Source organism: Sorex araneus, chromosome 5 (genome assembly GCF_027595985.1).
Source record: "Sorex araneus isolate mSorAra2 chromosome 5, mSorAra2.pri, whole genome shotgun sequence".
Classification (NCBI taxonomy): Eukaryota; Metazoa; Chordata; class Mammalia; order Eulipotyphla; family Soricidae; genus Sorex; species Sorex araneus.
Window position 1 is genome coordinate 178,964,632 of NC_073306.1, and position 17,292 is coordinate 178,981,923.

General features: G+C 44.2%; 1 protein-coding gene across 1 annotated transcript in view; it reads right to left on the bottom strand.

The window, feature by feature from the left end:
• Positions 1 to 17,292, bottom strand: part of TEC (tec protein tyrosine kinase) — a 149,311-nt gene that overhangs the window by 10,447 nt on the left and 121,572 nt on the right. The window contains exons 9-14 of the mRNA XM_004607993.2: positions 12,073 to 12,127; positions 10,642 to 10,721; positions 8,868 to 9,001; positions 5,183 to 5,257; positions 4,122 to 4,293; positions 3,779 to 3,995 (exon numbers count right to left, since the gene is read on the bottom strand). Coding sequence (XP_004608050.1) covers positions 3,779 to 3,995; positions 4,122 to 4,293; positions 5,183 to 5,257; positions 8,868 to 9,001; positions 10,642 to 10,721; positions 12,073 to 12,127 — 733 coding nt within the window. The remainder of the gene's footprint in view (positions 1 to 3,778; positions 3,996 to 4,121; positions 4,294 to 5,182; positions 5,258 to 8,867; positions 9,002 to 10,641; positions 10,722 to 12,072; positions 12,128 to 17,292) is intronic.

Sequence of the window (17,292 nt, forward strand, 5' to 3'; positions counted from 1 at the left end):
AAAGTGCAGCTGGGGCCGGAGCGATAGCACAGTGGGTAGGGCGTTTGCCTTGCACGCAGCCGACCCGGGTTCGATCCCCGGCATCCCATATGGTCCCCCAAGCACCGCCAGGAGTAATTCCTGAGTGCAGAGCCAGGAGTAACCCCTGAGCATCGCTGGGTGTGACCCAAAAAGCAAAAAAAAAAAAGTGCAGCTAACAAAAGCAATGGAAGATGGACTGCCAGGGGCTAGGGGATGGCAGACATGCAGAAATGGCAGTCACAGTTGTACTAGAGCTGTTTTTGTTTTTGTTTTTGCTTTGTTTTTATTTTTTTTATTGAATTACAGTGAGGTACAGTTACAAGGTCTTTTATGATTGGATTTGCTATGTAATGTCCCAACACTCACCCCTTTCACTAGTGTACATTTCCCACCACCAACGTCCCCAGTTTCCCTCCACCCCCTCTTCCGTACCCGCATGCCTCTGTGGCAGGCACTTTTCTTGCCCCACTCACTAGTGGCAAGCTTCCAGTTGCTGACCAGTCCTCTTAGCCCCTGTTTCACCTGGCCTTGGATATTACTTTCATGCTATGTTTTTCTGATATCACACGAATGAGTGCAGTCATTCTATGTCTGTCCCTTTCCTTCTGACTCATTTCACTCAGCATGGTATTTCTCATAGGGGCTGCACTGAGTCTGTATAGTGCTTTGGGGAGAATTACCATTTTGACAATGTTAATTCTCCTGATCCATGAGCAGAGGATGTATCTCCATTTCCTGGTGTCCTCTTACTTCTTGAAGTAGTGTTAGGTCCTTTGGCTCTCTAGTTAAGCTAATTCCTAGGTACTTGATTTTCTGAGGCACAATTGTGAATGGGATTGTTTTTTCAAATGTCTTTCTTTTTTGTCTTTCACAATTTGTATATAGGAAAGCCATGGACTTTTGGGTTCTAATTTTGTAACCTGGCACTTCACTATAAAAATCTATTATTTCTAGGAGCTTTTTTGTAGAGTCTTGAGGATTTTCTAAGTACAGTATCATGTCTTCTGCAAATAGTGAAAGCTTGACGTCTTCCTTTCTTATCCAGATGCCTTTGATTTCTTTTTCTTGCCTAACTGCTATGGCAAGTACTTCTAGTACTGTAATAAATAGGAGTGGTGAGAGTGGGCAACCTTGTCTTGTGCCTGGACTTAGAGGGAAAGTTTTAGCTTTTCCCAATTGAAAATAATGCTTGCTATGGGCTTGTGGTAGATGGCTTTAACTACATTGAGGAATGTTCCTTCAACTCCCATTTTGTTGAGAGATTTATCATAAATGGGTGCTGGATCTTGTCAAATGTTTTCTCTGCATCTATTGATATGATCATGTGGTTCTTGTTTTTTCTTTTATTGATATGATGTATTATGTTGATTGACTTGCAAATGTTGAACCATCCTTGTACCTGGGAAAAATTCTCCTTGGTCATGGTGTATGATCTTTTTTGATGAGTTGTTGGATTCTGTTTGCTAAAATTTTGTTGAGCACTTTGCATCTGTGTTCATCAGGGGTATCGGCCTTTAATTCTGTCTCTCCTTTTTTTTTTTGGTGGTGTCTCTGTCTGCTTTTGGTATCAAAGTGAAATTGGCCTCATAGAAACTGTTTGGGACTGTGTTTGTTGAAATTTAAATTAAAAATGAAATTCTTCAATTTCCTGGAAAATCTTTAAAAGGACCGGCAATGGGTCTTTAAAGGTTTGGAAGAATTCACTAGTAAATCCATCTGGGCCAGGGCTTTTGTTTTGGGGAAGACTTGATTACCTGTACTAGAGTAAATATATAACCCACAGCTTAGAGCTGTGGAACTAGCCTTAGGGAGTGTCAGAAACTGTTAAAACACATCTAGAAAATCAAGTCTTCCATCCCCAATCCCTCAGCTCTCTGCTGTGACCTCATCAGGGACTGTAGAGCTGAGGAGTTCCCAGGCTGACTACAGAACCAAGGGCTCTGTGTTCACATCCTGACCCCACAATTTACTTGACTCTTAGTAATTTAGTTTTATCTTATTTGCACCTCAGCTTCCTCCTCTGTAAAATAATAATAATGATAACCACACATTTCTGGTGCTTGGGGACCCTGCAGTGCCAGAATCAAACTTGGGCCTCCTGCATTCAAAGCATATGCTTATCGCATTGATCTATTTCTCTGGACAATGAATGCTAATCTTTTAATGAACTGCTGCTACTTTCAAAGAAATGTAGTCATAGTTCTGACTAGAAAGCTAAAGCTATCATAGGGGGGATTTCCCAGCCCGAGTCGCATTCTTTTTGGTAAAAGCATCATCTTTGAAGTTTAACAAGAACTGTTGCTTATGCCAACCTACTATAATTGTCTCTGTGAATAACAGACAATGAAGTCAAAAAGAAGAATGGAGGAGGGAGGGAATAAGAATAAGAGAGAGAAAAAAATAAAGAAGCGTTCTCCTAACTGGTAAGAGATGACTTTTTTTTTCTGATATTTTCAGGAGTTAACTATGAACTGCTTTCATGTCCCAAAGATTTGAGACAGGAAAAGAATCCAAGAGTTTCTCTCACAGTTTCTGCTTTTAGTGTTTAAGGTAGAAAAGAGCTCAGTCAAACGATGAATCAACCTTGAACTGTATCACCATATGCAAGTCATTTCACTTCTCTGAAGCAAATATTCCTATCTATCAAACAATGGTGTACAGAAAAGTTTTTAAGACTACTATCTCATGGGATTTGTATGGAAAGCAAATATTTACTGCAGGGTAAATCACTTGGAAATACTACCTATATAATTATGCTTCATCATACAAGTGACTATATAATTTGTATTGTATATTATATATAATTTTCTTTTTTTAGGACCAGAGCCAGCAGTGCTGGAGGCTGCTCCCAGCAAAGTGCTCAGGGGGGACCATGTGGTGTGGGGATATAGTCTCTGGGGCTCCTGCAAGCAAAGCATCTTGTAATTTATTTGAACAAAAATCTTTCTGTTAAAATTATGGGTTGAAGCCATAGTACAGATATGGTACAGGGTTTGAGGTGTTTGCCTTGCATGCAGCTGAATCCTTACAATCTCCAGGATGGCAGATGGTCCCCTGAGCCCAACTAAGAGTGATTCCTGAGCACAGAGCCGGGGGTAAGCGCCTGGCACAGCTGAGTGCACCTCTGGCCCCCACAACCAAAAATAAAGGAATAAAAAATAAATTCTGGGGTGAGTTAAACTTAGCAAGTCTATAAAAGAATGTTGAAATGGTGTTGACTTTCTTTTTATTTTTTCCTCTATTTTTAGGTCACACCTGGCGATGCACAGGGGTCATTCCTGGCTCTGCACTCAGGAATTACTCCTGGCGGTGCTCAGGGGACCATATGGGATGCTGGGACTTGAACCTGGGTTGGCCGCATGCAAGGCAACCACCCTACCCACTATGCTATCACTCCAGCCCCTGAAATGGTGTTGAGAACGAAACTTAGGTACAAAAACATCTTTGCAGGGCTGCAGAACTAGCACAGAGGGTAGGACGCTTGCCTTGCTGGCAGCCAAACTCAAGTTTGATCCTGGGCATCTCATATGGTGACTCCCCTCTTCCTTCTTCTCCCCCTCCCCAGCCCCCCTCCACTCCCCAAGCACCACCAGGAGTGACTCCTGAGCGCAGAGCCAAGAGAAAGCCCTGAGCATCACCAGTGTGGTCCACAAACAAACAAAAATTTAAAACCAAAAATCCTTCCTCCTTGCTGACCCGGGGTTCCGCAGGAAAAGGGCCGGTGAGTGGGGCTGCATGGTTGGGGGAGGGGAATTACCAGATCTCTGTGGATGAAGCTGTTCCTCTCTAAGTACTCCATCCCTTCACACACATCTTGGCACATGCTCAGCAGCACGTCTCTGCTGAAATGGCCTTGTCTCTGCCGGAGAAAGTTCAGCAGGCAGCCCCTTTCCATGAACTCCGTGACGATGTAGATGGGCTTCTGCTGGGTGCAGACCCCATAGAGCTGCACCAACTTTGGGTGGGTCAGTTTCCTGTGCGGGAGACGGGGCGGATACGCAGTTAGCACAGGAAAAGGAACCGCCCAAGGGAGTCGCTGCCTGCTGCAGGGGCTATTTTCTCGTGCAGAAGGGGGAACCGAAAAGAACACAGTTACTGACATCATGACTTTTGCTTCTTCTATAAAGTCCTCCTCGCACATGGCACCTTCCCGGATGGCCTTGATGGCTACTTTGTACTGTGCCCGCCATTTGCCGAGTCTCACCACTCCAAACAGTCCGCTGCCCAATTCCCGCATGAAGGTCAGCTCCGAAGGGTTAATCTCCCACTTTTCTGTGAGACAGAGGGAGCAACGGGAATAGAGAGAGAACACAGCATGACCCAGTGGGAAACAAGGACGTTCTAACCAAGGCCAGTCTCCATTGCAGGTAACAGGGTTAGTGGGAAAAGCAACTTGCAGCGCTCATCTCAACAGCAAAAAGGGGCTTCCCATCATCAGGGATGGGGAACTGCACCCCACTGAGCTGGCACTGGACAAGCACAGGAAACTGAAGCAGATGAAAGATGCTTCAGGACAGACTGATAATAATAGAGCTTGAAAACGTAAGGTAGAAAAACAAAACCCAAACTTCAGCCTTCACTACACTTCCCCTTTAGTAATTTTTTTTTCCTTGTCAACTTCAAGTTAAAATGATATAACTATAAGCTTAAACAGTTTTGCCAGGAGCAACAAAGCAGAACCTTAACTGTTCCCTTCACCTTTCTTTTGCCTTTGAGTAACTAAGTAAAGGCAGTGAATTCATGCCAGGCTTTGATTTATTTTAGATGTAATAGGGCCAGGCTTAACTTTCACTGATGGCATGTGTCCTTCTGAATTATGAATAATGATGAAAACAGAAAACCTGGGGTTACTGGAGCTAACCATGTTATCCTCTAAAAAAAAGATTAGGGGGCGAAGCGATAGCACAGCAGGTAGGGTGTTTGCCTTGCACTCGGTCAACCCAGGTTCAATTCCCAACATCCCATATGGTCCCCTGAGCACCACCAGGAGTGATTCCTGAGTGCAGAGCCAGGAGTAATCCTGAGCATTGCCAGGTGTAACTCCTCCCCCCCAAAACAAACAAAACCCAACAACAGTGCACAATTTGACATTTGTAAACACATCTTGCAATCATGGAGACTTTTCAAGGAAAATGAGCCAGTGCAGGCAGAAAGGAGTTACCGTAGCTGAATCCTGCGGTGGTTGGTGCATTCCTCCCTTTGGCACTAACTGGGTATCGCAGCCTTGTTACAAGTCCTGGATAACAAAGCAAGTATCACTGTCACCACCAATTGATTGATGTATCCATCACCATTCCGTATGATCAAACACTCATTAATTCATTCTTAATCATTCTGCATATGGAACACAGTGTTAAACTAGATACTTATAAAAGTCACGTTATTCACCCACTCGCTTCACACTCATCTGTGCACAGACAGCCCTGTGCTACAGGTTGGCAACAAACTGAAAAGGAAAAGGCAGGAAGGGAGGAAGGCAGGAAGCAGATCTTCTCACATTCTGGGTAGGCAATTTCATGTTTTTTTTTTTATGAAATGAAAAGCAAATCTATATACCTTTGTTCATTCAACAAACTTATGGTGGTTGAGAGTGGTATCCCCTGTGGTTCTCAGGGTTCAATCCCAGCAATACTCAAAAAAATCAACCATGCAGCGCCAGGGATCCTGCCTGCAAAGCATATGCTCAGCCTCTGAGCTATTTCTCTGGTCCCTCAACAAATAATTTCTTAATGCAGGCTTTACAGTGTTACCACTTTCTTGGCGTTTATGTCCAAAATACAACAACAACAACCAATTCAGAAGGTATATGCACACCTATGTTCATGTACCACTTATTATAGCCAAGATATGGAAACAACCCACTACATGCTTAACTAGGGAACAGTGGATCAAAAAGTCGTGGGAGCATGAGAATGAATCTGCTAAAAAAAAACAGGTATGAGGGGTTTCTGACAGAAATCTCCAAGCTCTCACAGAGTCAGGAATGAGCGAGCTCCCCCCATCTCCCTGTTCTTCCAGGAGCCTGGCAGTTATGCCCATGAACTGGTTCTGTGGCACAATATAATATGTTCATTAATGGCCATGATCCAGAGACTCAGAAATAAATCTTGGAAGAAAGCAATAAACTATAGAGATGCCTCCAGACCCCAAAGTCCCCATCAAGTTAAAATTTAAACTCCAGCTCTATCACTCTATTTGAAATTTTAGAATTCCTAGAGCGACATCTCATACTGATGTACCAAGAGTAGCACACCACATTTGATTGGGTATAAAGTAGAAGGCAACCAATCTTGATTTAAAAATACATATATATATATGTATATATGTGTGTGTATGTGTATATTAGCATCCAAGGCTCAACCTATAACAACATGTTAGTAATCTCTTATACAAGGGCTTAATGGTTCCAAGTTGAGATACAACAATTTCACACACTCCCCTCTAAAGAAACTTTTGGATCTTTTTTAGCAGATCATTCATAATAAGCAATATAAAATAAATTATTCAGGATCTGCTTTTGGGGCAGGCTTGGGGGGTGGTGAGAAAATTTGAATAATGGTGGTGGGAAGGTGTAAGGGTGGTGGGATTGGTGTTGGAATATTAAATGTAATAAATCATTGTGAACAACTTATAAAATTCACTGTCACTGTCACTGTCATCCCGTTACTCGTTGATTTGCTTAAGTGGGCATCAGTAACGTCTCCATTGTGAGACTTGTTGTTACTGTTTTTGGCATATTGCATATGCCACGGGTAGCTTGCCAGGCTCTGCGGTGCGGGTGAGATACTCTTGGTAGCTTGCCAAGGCTCTCCGAGAGAGGCAGAGGAATCAAACCTGGGTTGGCCGAGTGCAAGGGAAACGTCCTGCTGCTGTGCTATTGCTCCAGCCCCTTATAAAATTAAAATTTTTTAAAAGTCATGGGATATATATGTAACAGAATATTATGCAGCTCTAAGAGAGAAGAAAATCATGCAATCTTCTGTAACATAGAACTAGAGAGTAATAATAAGCTGAGAGAAGTCAGTAGGAAAGGAACAGATATAGAATGATATCTCTCATATGTGGAACTTAAAGATACACAAAGAATCAAGGTAGCAAAAAAGGGTTAAAGGAAATACAAAGGGATAACTGACCCCACACAACAAAGTTTGATGGAGGGGGGGAGAGGGAGAGGGGGAGTTTGAAAGGGGAGGCATAGGGGTCCTTGGTCCATGGGTACACTAGTGAGGGGTGTGGTGTTGGAATTATGTGCATAGAAATCCATCACAAACATTACTGTAAATCACAGAACCTCAATTTTAAAAAATGTTTAAAATAAATCATGAATAGGGTTTATCAGGGAACATGCTAATATATTCTCTTCTTAGACAATTTCAAAAAATATCAAAAGGTTTTTAACTGTAACTGTCAGCTGTTATTTCATGTTCTTTTTCAATATCAAATCTGAACTATGAAAGGAAATTATAGTCTACTAAAAATTAAAATGATTCACCTAGTATCACGCAATCTTTATAGTCTTACATAAATTCAGGCTCTCCAGTATCAACTGGAGGAACCTGAGAGAGAGTACTGCAGGCAGGGTGCTTGCCTTGCACATGGCTGAACCAGGTTCAATCCTGGGCATCTCATACAGTACTCACAATCTACCAGGTGTGATCCCTGAGTGCAGAGTCAGGAGTAACCCTCAGCACCATTGGGTGTGGCCCAAAAACAAAACAAAACAAAAAAGGCAACTTGGAATTTCAGCTATTAGAAATCCATGAGGTATGCTAACTCTTCCCCCTGTGTTGTTCACCCATAACACTGTTTCCTCTCAGCCAGCAGATCTCAACAATCTAAAATTATTCTGTGTTTCTCTACTACTCTGCTGTATACCACCAGGTGACAAGATTAGGGACTATTCCTGGTTGTATGCTCAGGGGACTATAATCAATGCCAGGGATTAGGACAGAGGTCAGCAAGACTCGGGGCAAGCACTTTAACCCCTGCACTATCTATGCGTGCCCTCAGTGGTACTTTTACCTGTTGATGGTTTGGGATGTTTTTGACTTTGGAACACACCTGGTGATGTTCAGGTGATGCTCCTGGCTCTGCACTTGAAAATTACTCCTGGAAGTGCTCAGGGAACCATAAGGGATACCGGTAATTGAACCCAGGTTGGCCACGTGCAAAGCGTGGTACAGCTACTACTGTATATAGTACAGCTACTATTGCTCTGGTCCCTTGACGGTGCTTCTACAGACAGTGTGGCAGACTTTATTTAGGAACCCCACGGTAGGTATTGGAACTGCCAGTGGGTTTTTTGCAGTGGGGAAGAGACAGTGTTTCAACTCTAAGACCATATGGGCAAATGGGAATCGAAGGCCAAGAACTGGAGCCAAGGGATGGAAAATCACCAAAAGAAACTCAGGGTAAGTGGGTAGGGCAAGCCATCCAACAGGGTTCTTGGTGAAGACAAGCCAGGACGCCCGAGACATCACTTGGATTATATTGGAAAATGGAGCCTAAGGAGAGACCAAGTGTGATCAGACATTGAGTCTAATTCCAGCAACAGGACCAGAGTTTGGTGATTAAAAAAATCCTTGCTAGCACCAAATATAAAAACTGAGAAATATGAGTATTTACCATCGATTATCAGAGTAAGTCACACCCTCCCCATTCGATGAGACTTTAGTATTATTTCTGGTCTTCTTCTGTAACTGTCATTTTGTTAAGATGCAGTAACTTCAAATAGGTCACATTCTACAATGATCTACAACATAAAACTGCTCAGGGAAGACCATGCCCCAGTGTTGGGTCGTCTTAGCCACTGCCTTCTATTTGAAATAAAAAGGAGTGACTCTTACCGGCTGCGTTATGCTTATGGTATTCAATGATCTCAGCAATAGAGCCAAACGCATGCTTCTCTGCCAGGTAATACTTCTTGGGGGATGTTGTTGTTTCCTTTATATGATAATGCCGAAAACCTGACGCGCCCTCTCTGTAACAAAAGGCAAAATGAGTGAGATCCCTTTGGAACAATATCATCTGACTGTTTTTCTCCCTCCCCAGGAATCCCCAGACTGTCAAAATCTCCTTCGCATGTGTGGGCAGTCCTGGGGTTTGAGCTTGCAGACAAGGGTCTCAGCCACCGAGATGGAAGATGTTCCAGATACCTAACATCACGCTTAGGATATTTTCTACCTGGTAACCCTGAAGCCCTCTCTCTTCCCTACCCAAATTTTACTTTGACCTGTTTTCCTTAGCTTTGTCTTTCCATTAACAGGTGAGTCTGGGTTTTGTTGTTGTTTATGAAAGAAGGAGTTTCGGTCACATCCGGCTGTGCTCAGGGCTTACTCCTGGCTCTGTGCTCAGGGGTCACTCCTGATGGTGCTCGGGGGAATATATGCAGTAGTGGTGACAGAACCAGTGTGGGTTGTGTGCAAGGCAAGAGCCTTCATCCTTATACTATGTCTGTGGCCTCACAGGTCAGTGTTTTTAAAGCACTCATTGGTAGCATGCTTCCCAGCCCACATGAGACTGTATGAAAGAACATTCATCAGCTCTATTCACCCACAGGCGCAAGTTTAGAACAGCTAATAGCTGTTACTGGTCTTTGATGCTGTGGTTGGCAGAAAGTGAAAACATCTCAAGGATTTACAGCTCTAAAAGTGAATAAGGCAAACTTATGAAAAGGTACTTCAGCTTTTCTTTATAGAACATGGGAGTCACCTCTTGCTAAAAATCCCTGGGGGCTAACTCCCTGTTCTTATATAAAGCTCGGACACCCTCACATCAGCCTGACTCGGCTCTTCCTTAGAGCCTTCTTACAGGCCTTCTTACAGGCCTCTCTCTGACTTTCTCTGCACCTTCCCATGCAACTCTCCAACAACAATGCACTTTGTCAGCCCCTCACACTCACCGTTTCCTTTCTCACCTCAAGGTCTAGTCAGTTTCCTGCACCAGAAATATTTTCTCACCTCTCTAACTTCTATCTATTTCAGCTGTGATGTCATGGTACTACCTAATGACTAATTCGGATGTGTCTGGGGTTATACATTCCAACACACACACACACACACACACACACACACACACACACACACACACTATCACAACACTTACTCATATACTGCCCTAATAATTGCCACCACAAAGCTATGAGGGGGCGCAATCTCTATCTACCTTGCTAACTGTGGGACCCTTAGTGCTCAGCACGGCAGACAGTACTTCCGTGTTTACTGTGTTTTAGTTTCGACAGCCACCCTCAATCATATAAACATACACAGATAACTAAACCAGATTTTCTTTTTCATACTAAAATGCAGCATATTTTTTGAAAACTAGAAATCCATAGGAGCCACAGGGATAGACAGTGGGCAAGGCAGTGGCCTTGCATGCAGGTGACCCAGATTTGATCCCCAGCCTCCAGCACCACCAGGAGTGAGCCAGGAGTAAGCCTGAGCATGGAATGCTGTGTCAGGCTTACTCCTGGCCCTGGCCAGGATGCCCTGCCCTACCAACTCCCTGGCCTTCCCCCCACCTCCAAAAAAAAAAAATCTATACTAAAATTATAGGGTCATTATTCAAAAACTTAAACTTTTTTTTACAAAGGAGCAGTGGAAGAACAGGAGTACTTACCCTCTAAACTTTGTATATAGGGAGACGGTGTACATGCCTGGTTGACTGGAGTCTCTGACCATAAAGCCACCTTCTTTGTCCTAAAATCCAAAGGAAAACTTTCTTTGCTCCAATTTTAATAACAAAAGTAAAATTTCCTATTTCCAATAACACACAGAAACGCTATGAAGAAATTTCAGGAACCAAATTTTGGATGTTCTGTCTGCCTGTTGCAAAGGAGAGGGACCTCCCCAGGGAGCTCAGGAGTGACTGGCAGGCGAGAGGCAAGAAAGAACAGCCACAATGCCCCTCAGCCGCAAACCTGCACCCGTGCAGGATGACACATTTAAACAAGACCGTCTCCAAGGTCCCTTCTGGCACTGACAGGCAGCCTGTCATCTAGCAGAACCTTCAAATTTTGACGGGCAGGAAAAATTACTGAAAGATGTATTTCTAAATATATAATTTTTTCATTTCACATATTTTTCACATTTTGATGTAAGTTCAGTATCATATTCTATCCACAAAACATTTTTCCTATATCAGTTTTCTAAAAAGAGGGGCTGGAGCGATAGCACAGCGGGTAGGGCGTTTGCCTTGCACACGGCCAACCCGGGTTCGATTCCCAGCATCCCATATGATCCATTGAGCACCTCCAGGAGTAATTCCTGAGTCCAAAACCAGGAGTAACTCCTGTGCATTGCCAGGTGTGACTCCCTCCCCCACCAAATAAAAGAAAAAAAAAAAAAAGCAAGGGAGGGCAGGCCCAGGACAGATCCTTCTCCACAGCCATGGGAGCCCGCCCTTCCTGTGGCTTCAGTTCACTCTTCTCAACCGGCCCGACTTGGCTGAGCACACAGGCCGTGCCATAGTGATCAAAAGGGTGGCTGCGGTGGCTCACACACCTTTTACCTGAGTATTCACCAGAGGTTCTCCCATTGTTTGTCACACACACACACACACACACACACACCCCTCTGGTTGTGGTGCCCTCAAAAATCACTGGAAGCACTAGAGAAGAGAGATGGCAGAGCTGCTGGGATTGCTCTTGGAGCATGAGGGACACCTGGAATCTGAACTCATGACCACAAGTTTGCACAGCAGGTGCTCTAAGCCTCTGTGTATTCCCCTGGGCCCAGGTATTCATTTTTGAATGGTTAAATAAAACAAAATGTGTATTTTATCTTTTTCTTTGGAGAGGAGGGGAGCATACCCAGCAGTGCTCAGGATTACTCCTGCCTCTGTCTTCAGGGATCCCTCTTGTCAGGCCCAGGGAACCATATGAGGTTCCTGAGACGGTTCCATGCTCAGTGCTTGTCTTACCTGCTGTACCATGTATCCGGCCCCTATCATTATTTTGCTGACTTTAGAAACAGGTATGTGGAACTCTCTGTCAGGGCTTGATTTCCATTAATTTGCCCTGAAACCAAGCTCAGGAAGAAGGACACTTACTTCGCTTCTGAGGAGTTGCTCTGCTTTGCTTCTGTTCATGTTCCTGCAATACCATCTGAACAGAGAGAGATACACGTTTAAGACATCACGGTTCTTTTAAAAGCTATCTGAAGTTCTTTTAGGACTTAGCAAGGTACTATTACTCATCAATAACACATATAATAATTAAGAATAATACATTTTTTCAAAGTTGTAACAATTCTGACAAATAGTATTGATTTGTCAATGCAAAACGCTGATGCACTGACTTACAGAATTATATATGTACATAATACATATTTGTATATGATTTGGTAGTTACTCTTGATGGTGTTCAGGGCTTGCTTCTAGCTCCATGTTCAGAGTTCATCCCTGGTGGTACTTGGGGACCATATTTGTACCAGGGATTAAATGGAATATGCTGGAATCAACTGTGTGCACCCATGTATGATCCCTCTGGCCTTTAGCCCATATTTTTATAAAAAAACATACATGTGTATCCACATTCTCAATGTTTTATTAAGGTAGAATCAAACTTTATTTGCTACATCATAGCCTGTATATCAACATATAATAGTATATCAACTTCTTTACACAGTAATATAGACCTTATGCATCATAACACAGATTTGCCATAATTTATAAGCAATTCTTCATTATTTGAAACAAGTCGCATTTCTTACTATAACAATGAATATTATTCCACAGACTCACATACTCAGGAAATGCCACTTTATATCAAAGTTTTCCAAAGCGGGTAAGACCACCTCTGGGGGTTACTGAAATGATGCAGGGGGAGTAGTGACCTCAGGTACAATGTGTGTGGTGGGGGGGAGTGCTCTCTAGGTAACTTCTTTTAAAGTCAGCTGGAGACCAAATATATTTGGGGACCTCTTCTTTATACGAGTACCTTTAATTCAAATGATATCATCTAAGTCATTACAGAAGCCTCCCCACGAAATTTCATGAAGGACCCAAGAGTTGGCATGAGCAGCAAATCAGGGCAGCACAGGCCGCCCGGGTCTTCCGGCCATTCTCGTCCCCAAGCACTTGGAGACGACTCCCAAGACTGGGCTGAGAGCCACATCACCCCTCCAGGTCCCGCCTCCACTCTACACCGCCACAAACTCCCACAGACCTGTGCCCCTTCTTCACCTTTGGGAAGTCTTTCTCTCTCCACTCCCCTCTCCCAACTCCGCCTCCTCGGAGCTTTCCTTCCTCAGCCTCCCCCACATAATCTCTCCCCAGGCTTCCAACCTCATGAAATGAGCCAGGTTCTCCTGGACCTCTGAATTTTCCACCCTGGCTAAGCCTTTTATTAGGAAACAAAAGAAAAAAAAACCACAAACAAACCATCATGTCAACAGTGCTTGCTTTGGCCCAGCAAACGCCCTAAGACAAGAGAACACAAAGGCTTTCCCTGGTTGAGGAAGAGAAAAATACCAAGACAAGATTTTTTTTTTCATCTGATTTCTTTTTTTTCCATCTGATTTTTTTCATCTGATTTCTTTTATGCAGTTGTAGTGGTCAAAAACAAATTATAATTGCAGCACAAACTAATGGCTGGTGTTATATCTGGAAGCTGAGGTGACTACCAGACTCTAGAATTGTCACTGTGTCACTGTCACTGTCATATGTTGTTCATCGATTTACTCGAGCGGGCACCTCCATTCATCCCAACCCTGAGATTTTAGCGGCCTCTCCTTACTTGTCTTTCCCAACGATTGGGGGCTCTTTCAGGGTCAGGGGGATGAGACCTATCGTTACTGTTTTGGGCATATCTAATACACCATGGGTAGCTTGCTAGGCTCTGCCCGTGTGGAATTGTCAGCATAAAGATATCGTTTCTGGAGAGACAACTCAAAGGAATAGAGCACATGTCTGGCACGCATAAGGTTCCAACTTTGATCACCAGCACCACATGCCTACCTGGGGTAGGGTTTCTAGGGAGCCCTACTGGCTCCAAGCATTACAGTGCCAGGTCCAAGCATTAAACCATCAGGCTGGCATAGTCTAGCTATTCTAGGAGAGGAGACTGAGCCCCCAGAACAATGCTGGGGAGCACCTACCCCCGCAAAAAAATCTCATGTTGTGAAACCCATTTTATGAACAGAAACAAAATCCAGCAGCATTGCAGTTTTGATAAATTCATGTCTGAAAGCAACTGAGAAATAAATGAAGACAACAGACTGAAAGATGTCCTTGAAGCTTTTCCACGGATGCAAGGACACCCTTTGTCAGGATACCCAAAACAGTCCAAATGAATTGAGGAAAAATAACTGGAGCACTCATTATGTATTCCAACAAGCAGAACCTGGAAGACGGAAAAACAATCTCTCTTTATTAATAATAACAGAATCTCCAAGTCTATTTCTTCACAGTGACAGGAAGCAATGAGGTTTTCTGTCACATGTTGAAGCAAGAAATCAAGATAGCTCAGTTGCAGCTCTCAAGAGGAAATTAGATAAAGCGTACTTGGAGAAACAAAAAGTTCTTCTCAGTATTTCAAGCTGCTGGAAAAAGATGAGGAGAGGAGAGGAGGAAAAGGGAGAGAGGAGTAGAGCAGAGTGGAGGGGATGGATGAGAAGGGAGGAAAAGACAGGAGCGGAGGGAAAGAAAATAAAGGAAAGAAAAAAGGAAGAAAAGAAAAGAAAAAGAAAAAGAAGAAACAAAGAAAAAGGGAAAAAAGAATCCACTCAACAAAAGGCAGGTTTTTAGAAATTCTGTCATGAAGGATCATTTTTAGGACACTTGCTATTTTTCCAGAGAGGATGCCCCCTTTCCTAAGCTATGACTCAGACTGTTAATAGTATTACCAGGAAGAAAGGGTGATGGACAAGGAAACGAAACATCAACTAGTGGGGAGCATCTCCTAATGGTCCTTTGTGGTTTCCCAACCTCCTCTAGGAAAACTCTTACAGGAAAGGATTAGACACAGGGCTCTGCTGAATACATCCTGTGAGAAGGACCACACACAGGCTCCTGCTGAGAGCTCCGAGAGGCGCCAGTTCACAGACGTGTCTCACATGACCGCAGGTCTGCCTGAGAAAAGCCTGTTAGGGGCTGATACCAGGGGACAAAGGACCTGTCTAAAAAGCATGTGTAGGTCTCATAGGTAATATTCAGTTCTCAGAACTTCAAGCCCTGATGAGATAAGTCTTTCAGGAGTGAGCCACTTCAAAAGCGTTTTGGAGAAGATAGGGCAAAAACAACAACAAAAGACATCTGGGGACAGCCCTCACTGAGGCCAGTCCTAGCTTTGGGGGGAAGGTAAGTTTTGGCGAACTGTGAAAAGACAGTGATGACGGAGTATAAATGAAGTAAAGGTAAAAAGCAATCAACTAGCAAGCCATCTTTGCCTGTTTTCTAACTTGACACTGGCCTCCTATGCCCTCTGCATTCAAAGCCTTCATCAGAGATTTTGTTCTGGGGGGGCCAGAGAGGTAGAACAGTAGGTAGGGCACTTGCCTTGAACATGGTCGAGTTCAATCCCTGGCATCCCATCCTGCCCCCCGAGCACCACCAGGAATGATTCCTGAGTGCAAAGCTGGGAGTAACCCCTGAACATTGCCAGGTGTGGCCCCAAAAAGAAAAAAGAAGAAGAAAAAAGACTTTGTTCCAGGGAACATTCATTTCTGGCACTTTCTTCCTTTCATGTCTTCCCACCCAGAGCTCCCTCTTATCAGCCATCATAGCGAACCCCTTCTTTCCAGCAGCAGTTCCTCTGTGTACTTCTTCCCCAAACGGTTACCTGGGTCCAAGGAGAGTATCGACAGCCCTAGGAGCTGTGGTTTCAGTGATCAGGAGCCAAGCCTAGTGGATCATCTGTTGCCTTGACATCCCTCTAGGCCCAAACAAATATCAGAAGAGCTCCAGATTCAACAGCTGGGAGAAAAGGCTTTTGAACCCTGGGGACATTTAGAATGTCTTACAGGCTGGGCTGTAGCAAAGTAAATAAATCAATAACGTGAGAATGGGAAGAGAACGGGGCAGAATGGGAATACTGTCCACACGGAGAACAAGTCCCCCATTCTCAGCTAGTCAGGCCTGGCCCCGTGCCCCGTGGCAGCCAGCACAGGGGACTCCCAGGCCAGAGACTGCACACAGCAAGCTCACTTCGTTCACACAGGAAAGGAGAGTCCCTCCGATGAAGGGAAGTTTCCAGACAAAGGTAGATCCCCAACTCATGGAGATGAATCATAAACTCCACAAAATCCTTCATCCTATGAGTCACGAGGGAGATTCTCACACTCAGATAAGGATGAGCCAGTGTCCAAGTTATCAGTCAGGGCACCGATCACTTTAAAATCAGGCTTGGCGGTGGGGGAGAGTAAGATAACACAGGAGTTGAGACACATGCCGTGCATATAACTGATGCTAGTTCCATCCCTGGTACCGCAAAGTCCCCTGCCCCCAGCATTGCTGGGTGCAGCCCTGGAAACCCTGGTATTTCTGGGCACCTCAGGGCCCAGGCAAAATCCTGTCTCCTTACACGGAAGATGGATAGTGCCCCTAGGCCCTACTGCCCAGTAACCGCTGGAGAAGGCCTGGGCCTCCCAAGCACCGTTTGGTAGGTGCTCCTCTGCACCCAAATACTCTTCAAGGCAAAACTGAGTCCAAGTTAGGCCAGAGCAACAGTCAGTGAGCAGGGCACCTGCCTTGCACATGGCCCTTCTATTCCCAGAACCACAGAGAATCTGAGGACAGAGCCAGCCAGGAGAGAGGAGCCCTAAGCATCAATTGGGTGTGGCCCCCAAACCAAAAAGATAATCAGGTCTAAATTTTCACCTTGAGTGTCTTCCTTCAATCTAAGAACACTTGCTCTCTTTTCCTAAAATTTCAGATACCTGTAGCACTGTCATCCCTTTGTTCATCAATTTGTTCGAGCGGGCACCAGTAACGTCTCCATTGTGAGACTTATTGTTACTGTTTTTGGCATATCGAATACACCCTGGGGAGCTTGCCAGGCTCTGCCATGTGGGCGGGATACTCTCAGTAGCTTGCCGGGCTCTCTGAGAGGATGGAGAAATCGAACCTGGGTTGGTCACGTGCAAGGCAAACACCCTACCTGTGCTATCACTCCAGTCCTTCAGATACGTTTTTTTTTTTTTAAATATACTTACCTACTTCTAACAGGACTTTGAAGGATTAAACCACTGAGTGCTATCACTTTTGAAGCTAAACTAATCCTTTTCTAGAGTTTAAGGTACTCTCCATATTACCAAAAATAACATGAAGAGA